Source organism: Myotis davidii, unplaced genomic scaffold (genome assembly GCF_000327345.1).
Source record: "Myotis davidii unplaced genomic scaffold, ASM32734v1 scaffold265, whole genome shotgun sequence".
Classification (NCBI taxonomy): Eukaryota; Metazoa; Chordata; class Mammalia; order Chiroptera; family Vespertilionidae; genus Myotis; species Myotis davidii.
Genome location: NW_006296627.1, coordinates 3,973,685 through 3,982,066, shown reverse-complemented (window position 1 = coordinate 3,982,066; position 8,382 = coordinate 3,973,685). Strand labels below are relative to the sequence as shown.

At 60.8% G+C, this 8,382-nt stretch overlaps 2 protein-coding genes across 2 annotated transcripts in view; one reads left to right on the top strand and one right to left on the bottom strand.

Moving 5' to 3' along the window:
- The first annotated feature begins 4,104 nt into the window (after nt 1-4,104).
- Nucleotides 4,105-7,261, top strand: CHRM4 (cholinergic receptor, muscarinic 4). The gene has a single exon (XM_006772262.2). The coding sequence runs from the start codon at nt 4,614-4,616 to the stop codon at nt 6,045-6,047; it is 1,434 nt and encodes a 477-aa protein (XP_006772325.1). The 5' UTR covers nt 4,105-4,613; the 3' UTR covers nt 6,048-7,261.
- Nucleotides 7,262-7,268: 7 nt separating this feature from the next.
- MDK (midkine (neurite growth-promoting factor 2)) overlaps nt 7,269-8,382 on the bottom strand; it is a 1,565-nt gene continuing 451 nt past the window's right edge. Inside the window, exons 3-4 of the mRNA XM_006772261.2 lie at nt 8,156-8,334; nt 7,269-7,556 (exon numbers count right to left, since the gene is read on the bottom strand). Coding sequence (XP_006772324.1) covers nt 7,531-7,556; nt 8,156-8,334 — 205 coding nt within the window. The 3' untranslated portion in view covers nt 7,269-7,530. The remainder of the gene's footprint in view (nt 7,557-8,155; nt 8,335-8,382) is intronic.

Sequence of the window (8,382 nt, the reverse complement as noted above, 5' to 3'; positions counted from 1 at the left end):
TTTTCCCGCCCGCCTCCCTGCCCCCACCCCCGGCGCCGCCAGCCCATTCTTGGCCATGGAGTCCTCCATCAGCGACCTTGAACCCCGACGGAAAGCACCCCTGCCCTCTCTGGCGCCCCTCCCCCTCTCCAGAACTCTCCCTCGCTGTTGCCCCTGCCCGGAGCCGCGGAGATCAGCGTTAAACCCAAGCCCCCTGGTTGAAGTGTCAGGATCAGGGTCGGTACCAAATCCCCTGCACTCCTCTCTCCCCTGGATTCCTGAACTCCCTCTCCTCCCCCAGGGACAGATCCAAGGGCCCCAGCGTTCCCGGAGCCCTAGCGTGAAAGCCTAAGAACCCACTCCTACCCCCAAGGTGTCCAGAGCGCACGCTCCCGTTTGGCCCGGGAAAGGGGATGGGGGAGCTCGGGACCCGGCAAAGCACCGTGCCCACGCCCAGAGGCTTCGGGAACTGCGTGCTAAGGGGTGGGGGAGGGCGGGGCCCTGGAGAGACACGATCCATGGACCGCCAGGGCAACGTGGAGGAGCCTCCAGATGGGCCTAGTAAGTCCCAACCCGGCCCTAGAGGCCCGCCCAATCCCTGGCCTGGAGAAACCGGGTGTCCACTCCCGTCGCGAGGGCTCGCCGTGTTTCTCCAGCGGGGGTCAGGGTTGGGAGTGTGGGAGAAGGATCCGACACTTTCCTAACCCAAGCCCTCCTAACCCAAGCCCCCCGTCTGGGCCTCCGGTTATAGAGGTGCTGCCTGCACCCTCTCGCTGGCGCCCTTTGGCGAGAACACGCAGTGGACACACTGAGCCGAGCCTGGTGTCCCGCAGGCCGGGTGGGGGACTCTAGCAGCGGCCCCTCGACAGAAGTCAGCGCAAGGCTGGGACTCCGCACCGAAGCGCTGGGGGCATAACACTACTGAGCACTCAGCTAACACAGTGCACCAAGGTCAGGGGCCGTTGCAACCCAGAGTGTAGTCTGGCCTGGTCCTGCAACCCTTTCCCGCCCACGGACGCCGGCTCTTGGCCCGACTGGATCCGCGCTCAGACAGCCAACGTCTGCGTTGAATCTCCCAGCAGAGGCGTTTGGCGGGCACTTACTGTCAGCCCTGCATTGATTCGTGTAGACACGCTCACAGGCACAGGCACGCCCGACCGTGTGCAACCCCCAGGCCACAGCAGTCCAGGCACACAGGCATGCACACGCACGTGTCCACACGGAACGGGCATGCTCACGCGCACACGGGGCGCACTGGTATCCAGGCGTGGCTGAGCGGCGCGCACACACGCACATGCCGACAGCTACTCGCTCCTGCTCGCGCTCCCCAGTCATCACACACAAACCGAACTCGAACTCGCCTTCCCGCCCACACGTTCCTCGCCGGTGCCGGCCGGAATTCGGGCGCCCTTAACTTTCCCACCATTAAACCCCGCGCGGAGCCGAGGGCAGCTCCCGGGCGAGGCCCGCGAGGGGATCCCTGCCTGGGGCCTCCTCTGTGCTCTGGGTCTTGTTGGAGTTGGGGGCGGTGGCTCCCCGCTCTAGGTCCGGAGCCGGCACCCAGGGGCCGACGTCGCCATCTAGCGGTGCGTGCCACCCTGGGCGGGGCTGCTCGCCTGGCCAGATCCCAGGCGTCCTGGATCCTAGAAACAAGACAGAGAGAGTTTCGGTCAGGATGTCTGCGAAAGACTGAGGGGTTCAGAAAGACAGCTGGGGCGGGGAGACACGGCGTTTCGCCCTGTCTGCAGCTGGAAGCTTCCCCAAGCGGGCCCAGCGCGGGACTAAACCGCCCGCCACCTCCCCGGAGACAAGATGTCCTCAAATGGAGACAGGAGATCTCTCTGGGAAAGCTAAGTCGGGGAGGCGGAGGGAATGGGTGGGGACCCTGCCCAAGCCTCCCCAAACCACTCCTATTTGTGTGGGTATAAAGGGGAGAGAGCAGAGGCAGGGAATTGCCGCTGAGGCAGAATTTGGGGTTGGGAATGAGGCTCCTAGGTTCTCAACCTGCCCCGCTGCCTACTGACACACTGGCTGACTTGAGGCAACTTAATTAACATGATCATCATCGCTAAGAAGACACCTCTGTAAGATGAAGGAAACTAACATTACCTGCCTTTTCAGGCTGCTGTAAGGATTAAACCAGATAATCTATAGGAAAAGCTCAGAGGGATTCCCGACTCATTGTTAACACTCAATAAACAAGAGCGATTATGTTTTTCCTGCTTGGCACCTTGGGTCCCATTCTGATCTCGCTGGCCGTGTCCTGGTCGGGGGAGGCTAGCACCACGGTGTCCTTGGGGCCGGCTGACAGATCACTCCTGCCCACCTTGCTTGCCTGCCTGTGTCTGGGAGGGCAGCCTCTCCAAGCTGGTGCTTCCGCCCTCCCACCCAGCTCAGAGGGAGACGCCTGAGCTTTTATTTCAGTCCCGCCCAGGATTGGACCCACAGCACCGCACCGCACAGCACCGCTAGATGCTCTCAGAGCTGAAAGGGTCCATCGGACCCTGGGGAGGGGGCGTTATCTTGACTCATGTGTGACCTTGAGGGGGCGACACCACCCATCTCCGAGCCTCTCCCTGCAGTGAACCCAGGAATTGGCAGGCAAATTTAAACTGCCAGGCCAGGAGGCTGGGTCTGTGTCTGCGACGGTGGATTAGGGGGGCTTGAGGCCAGGCTTGGGGGTTACGGGGCCTTGGCTCCCGCCTCCAGTGCATTTTCATGCTGGGGACGGAGTTTAGTTGCTGATCCCCATAGCTGCTCAGGGGGGAGGTTGTCCCGAGGAGTCCTCTCTCACTTGCTAAGGAGAGAGGTGCAGGAAGGTGAGGCGGCCTGTCGAGGGCCACACAGCCCCCGCTGGCCTTGAAGCCGGGCAGCAGCGCGAGTGCTGGTCCCTTCTTCCTCCTCCCTCCACACCCGCTGCCTCTCCCCCTCGGTTTCGCTCTCACACAGACGCACAGAACTGCGTATATGACAGTGACTGGTGGTGCTGTGATGGGCCCAGGCGTGTGTGTGTAATGGTGCGCGTGTTGGCGGGTGTGAAGGAGCTGGGCAGGGCGGCGGCCCTGGCACAGTGCACAGGGTGTGGGCCTCCCTCACAAGTTTGGGAGAGGAAGAGGGGGAGGGGAGGTCAAGAGGAGCCTGGGTGGGAGGGTGCACAGGCTCAGGGCTGGGGCCTTATGCTGGGGGACCCCAGCTGGTGTACTGGTGACCCAGGGCTGCCCTGAGGGGCAGGCCACAGGCCCCCCTGCAGCAGCTCCTCTCTTCCCTCTGGGACACTGTCACCCTTGGGGTCCTCCTAGAGGCCTTGGGGCTGACCCTGACGCCTGCCTGGGAAACCAGGTGTGTCTTTCCTCAGTGATGGCCCTTTGGGCTTCTGATGGCTCAAGGGTCTCAGCCCCTGGTTGCTGACAGACTCCAACTACCCTGCACCTCGCCCCCATGCCCTAAGGCAGGGTGAGAGCTCTGGGAGAGAAACGTGCTCCCCTGAGCCTCTCTGCACAGCACCCTCCCCTCCTCCTCCTCAAGGCTCCTGGCTCCATGCCACCTCCTGCGTCCTCTGGGAGGCCTTCCCCCAGCTGGGATCACTGGTGAGTCTTTGGCCTCCCTCAGCCAGACTCGTAGCTCCGGGACAGCAACGTGATGTCAAGGAGCTGTGGAACCTTGGTCAGGTTAACACCTCTCTGCCTCGGTTTCCTCAACTATAAGCAGTGAAAAATAACAGTATTACCTCATAGGTTTGTTGTGAGGATGAAATGAGTTAATACTTATAAAAAGTATTGAGAGTGTCTGGCACTTAGTGGAGAGTAAATGTTAGCTGCTAAGGGACTGGAGAGCTGGCCCCCTGGTAGTTTGCTTAAGAAACGATCCAAAGGCTGCCCTGGCTGGTGTGGCTCCAGTGGGGGAGAGTCGCCCATGCACCAAGAGGTCACTGGTTTGATTCCCAGCCCGGGCTGCTGCTCAGTCCCCAACAGGCAGTGTGCAGGGGAGGCTCAAAGGATGTTTCTCTCCCCCTCCCTCTTCCTCTCTCACTAAAATCAATAAAAACATATTTTTTAAAAAAGGAAATGATCCAAGGGCTGAATGAATATTTCCCACATGCTGACATCTGGGACCACTCATCCCTCTCCTCTCCTTCCTTGGGTCCCACCCACACTGGCCCTCGGTCCTTGTCTCACACATGCCTCAGGGCCATTGCCCTTGAGTAGGCCACTTTCTGAAGCTCATGTGGCTGCCTCCTTGTCTTCACCTCCTCGGAGAGGCCGGCCGTCACTGATCAGCCAGCAGGGGCAGCCCGGTCTGTCCCCCATCCACTCCCGGTGCCATCACTCTGCCTGGCTTTCTTTCTAGCACTTCTTTGTCGTTGCTCACTGTTGGTATGTCGCTCCTGATCCGACTGAAAGCTCCGTGAGAGTGGGGGCCGAGCGCGTCTCACTCACTTCTGCAGCCGCAGCACCAGTGCTCACTCAATAAATGATGCACCCACGAATGAGGAGGTGATGGGACAGAGTTTCCTAAGTTCCGCAGGATGAGGTTCCTCTGGCCTCTCGACTCGTTCCCCCACGTTCCCCTTCTAATCCACTTCGACAACTCACCTTTCCTCTCTCTCTTTCCTCCTCCAGACACTGCTAACCAAAATGGCGAACTTCACACCCGTCAACGGCAGCTCAGCCAACCAGTCTGTGCGCCTGGTCACAGCAACCCATAACCGCTACGAGACAGTGGAGATGGTCTTCATCGCCACGGTGACGGGCTCGCTGAGCCTGGTGACTGTGGTGGGCAACATCCTGGTGATGCTGTCCATCAAGGTCAACAGGCAGCTGCAGACGGTCAACAACTACTTCCTCTTCAGCCTGGCGTGTGCCGACCTCATCATCGGCGCGTTCTCCATGAACCTCTACACCGTGTACATCATCAAGGGCTACTGGCCTCTGGGCGCCGTGGTCTGCGACCTGTGGCTGGCCCTGGACTACGTGGTGAGCAACGCCTCAGTCATGAACCTTCTCATTATCAGCTTTGACCGGTACTTCTGCGTCACCAAGCCCCTCACCTACCCGGCCCGGCGCACCACCAAGATGGCCGGCCTCATGATTGCTGCCGCCTGGGTCCTATCCTTTGTGCTCTGGGCGCCTGCCATCTTGTTCTGGCAGTTTGTGGTGGGCAAGCGGACGGTGCCCGACAACCAGTGCTTCATCCAGTTCCTGTCCAACCCGGCGGTGACCTTCGGCACGGCCATCGCTGCCTTCTACCTGCCCGTGGTCATCATGACGGTGCTGTACATCCACATCTCCCTGGCCAGTCGCAGCCGAGTTCACAAGCACCGGCCGGAAGGCCCGAAGGAGAAGAAGGCCAAGCCGCTGGCCTTCCTCAAGAGCCCCCTGATGAAGCAGAGCATCAAGAAGGCCCCGCCAGCGGCCGCCCGGGAGGAGCTGCGCAACGGGAAGCTGGAGGAGGCTCCTCCGCCCGTCCTGCCGCCCCCGCCACGCCCGGTGGCCGACAAGGACACTTCCAACGACTCCAGCTCAGGCAGTGCCACCCAGAATACCAAGGAACTGCCACCCACAGAGCTGTCCACCACAGAGGTCACCACGCCCGCCACGCCTACCCCTCGCCTACAGCCCCGGGCCCTCAACCCAGCCTCGAAATGGTCCAAGATCCAGATTGTGACGAAGCAGACAGGCAATGAGTGTGTGACAGCCATCGAGATTGTGCCTGCCACACCAGCTGGCATGCGTCCAGCGACCACCGTGGCCCGCAAATTTGCCAGCATCGCCCGCAACCAGGTGCGCAAGAAGCGCCAGATGGCAGCCCGGGAGCGCAAGGTGACGCGGACCATCTTTGCCATTCTACTGGCCTTCATTCTCACCTGGACGCCCTACAACGTTATGGTCCTGGTGAACACCTTCTGCGATAGCTGCATCCCTGAGACGGTGTGGTCCATCGGCTACTGGCTCTGCTATGTCAACAGCACCATCAACCCTGCCTGCTATGCCCTCTGCAATGCCACCTTTAAAAAGACCTTCAGGCACCTGCTGCTCTGCCAGTATCGGAACATCGGCACTGCCAGGTAGACAGGCAGGGGCGTATAGGAGGTCCTGGCGGTCGCATGTGTGTGCTGGGGGACCACATGGCTCAGCTGCTGTGGGGGCAGGATTTGGAGGCACCTCTTGTGCTCAGAGTCGCTGAAGAGGACTGAGGTCCCAGACCCTGTGAGGCTCAGGAAGCAGCTCTGGCTGGATTCAGAGAGACCAGCTCTTTGCTCAGAGGAGGGTCAGCCCTAGGAAGGGTCTGAACAGGACTGCCTGACCCATCTCTCTTGTCCTGCCTCAGGGAGCTGGGGGCACTGGCCTCCGTGGGCACCTGCCCTATGACTAACCAGCGGGGCTGGAAGAATGGACTCTGGAGGGGAGCAGAAGCCAGGACCCCCTTGGGAGGAGCAGAGGCCAAAGCTTAGGAAAGGAGACTCGGGAAGGAATAGGGTTCCCCGTTCTGTTGTAATCGGTGCTTTCTGCCCCCTTGCACCCCGCATGAAGGCTCAGCCCCCTCTCCCAAACCCCACTCCTTGCTGCAGCTACTCAGCCAGGTACTGGTTGGATGGGTGGGCTGGCTGGAGGCCAGGCAGAGTGGGCTCCGGGGCACCCCCTTCTGCAGCACAGCCCTGGCCAGTCAGGATGGGCCAGCATGTCTTCCATTCACTCAGGAGCTGAGGCCTGGCCTCCCATGGTCCCAGCCTGAGCAGGGAACAGTCCACCTGGTTCTGAAGAGCCCGCCCCTCCCCAAGTAGAGAGCTCGTCCCAGGTCACACCTAGTGAAGGAGGGGATGGGACCCGGTGAAGGTGGGGCTGTGCTGGGCAGTGTTCCCTTGGCCTCTGCAGAGGGAGACCTGGGTCACCAGAGACAAAGAGATGGACTTTACCCACAGATTTCAGTGCCAGTGAAGGCGGGGTTTAAGGCTGGCAAGCAACCCTTATCTTTACTCTCCCAACCCATAGAACCTTCCGGATTGGCAGTGGCCGGACCCAAGGACCTTTGCCTGGGAGTGTCAGCCCTAGTCTTGTGGGTTCCTGCCCCAGCTGTGGTGTGGCCCCAGACAAGGACTGAAAGGCTCAGAGGACTCGGGGCAGTGGGGGGCCTTGGAAGAAATTTCAAAACTGGTCTTTTTCTATGAGCTCCGGGGAGCACCGAGCCCCCAAGAAAACCACCTTTCCCTCCACACTCTCCCCCTCCCAACAAATTACCACAGCAAAATCCCCAGGAAGGGGCTTTTATATATTAAAAAAAAAAAGCTTTTATTGGGAGAAAATGAGTTTTATTTGTTTTTTAGCAATGGCATCATGGTGGGTAAGAACAACAGGGGCATGGGAATCAAATTCCTTTGGGGGAGGCTCCAGCTGCCAGAATCCCTTGTCCCTCCCCACTGTGGGCACTTGGGGGGTGGGGGAGGGCAGGGCATGATTGATAAAGCTGAAGAGTCACAAAAGGCACTGGTGGGTTATCCTGGGGCCGGGGGAGGGAGCGCCTGGGCCAGGGGCTCTTTGGGTTCAGGCCTGGCCTCTAGTCCTTTCCCTTCCCTTTCTTGGCTGTAAAACAAGAAAGAAACACCGTGTTAGGAGAATTCAGGTGATCCCTCTACTCCTGGGGGAGAAGGAAACTCTGCCCCCTAGTGGTACTCAGTCAGGGGACCTGAAAGCCGGTGGGACAGGGCAGCCATTACGCTGCTGGACCTCTCCCCCTCTCCAACTTCAACTTTCACCGGGGATCAGATCACCTTCAAGTCCCAGTCCCGCCACCCTGGGCAACAGTCGCGCCTCCTCATCCGAGGGCGGCCCACTCACCTCTGCCCCGTGGCCTCTCCGGGCTGCTGGGACTCGGGGGTAAGAGAAGGACAGAGGACGCACGGGCAGCGACGCCCCTCCCCAAAGGGCACAGCTGACCAGATGCTCCACTGGCTGGACAGGGGACAAAGCCCTTCCAGGATGCGCCCTGGACCCTAAGCCAGACGCTCCAACGGCGCAGCGTGACCGCCCTCACTGGGGGCAGAATTCACGTCACCTGAGCACCGGGGTCCATGCCCCCCTAAGGCGTCTCTACAGACAGGGACACGCACGCACCAGGGCCCCACACCTCAGGCTTAACCATGCCCCTCACAGGGGGCGGCCCCCCTCCCCCCGCAGCTGACCTTTGGCCTTGGCTTTGGTCTTGGGGGCACAGGGCTTGGTGACGCGGATGGTCTCCTGGCACTGGGCGTTGTACCGCGCCTTCTTCAGGGTGCCCTGGCGGGCTTTGGTGCCCGAGCTCCCATCGCAGGACCCCCAGCTCTCAAACTTGTACTTGCAGTCGGCTGGCAGGAGAGCGCCCGGGGTCAGAGCGGGGCTGCCCGTGGCCTCCCGCCAAGGCCTGCCCGGC

Bases quoted from the DNA above. Each gene is read 5' to 3' on its own strand.
- CHRM4 (XM_006772262.2), top strand. From the start codon at position 4,614: ATGGCGAACTTCACACCCGTCAACGGCAGCTCAGCCAACCAGTCTGTG.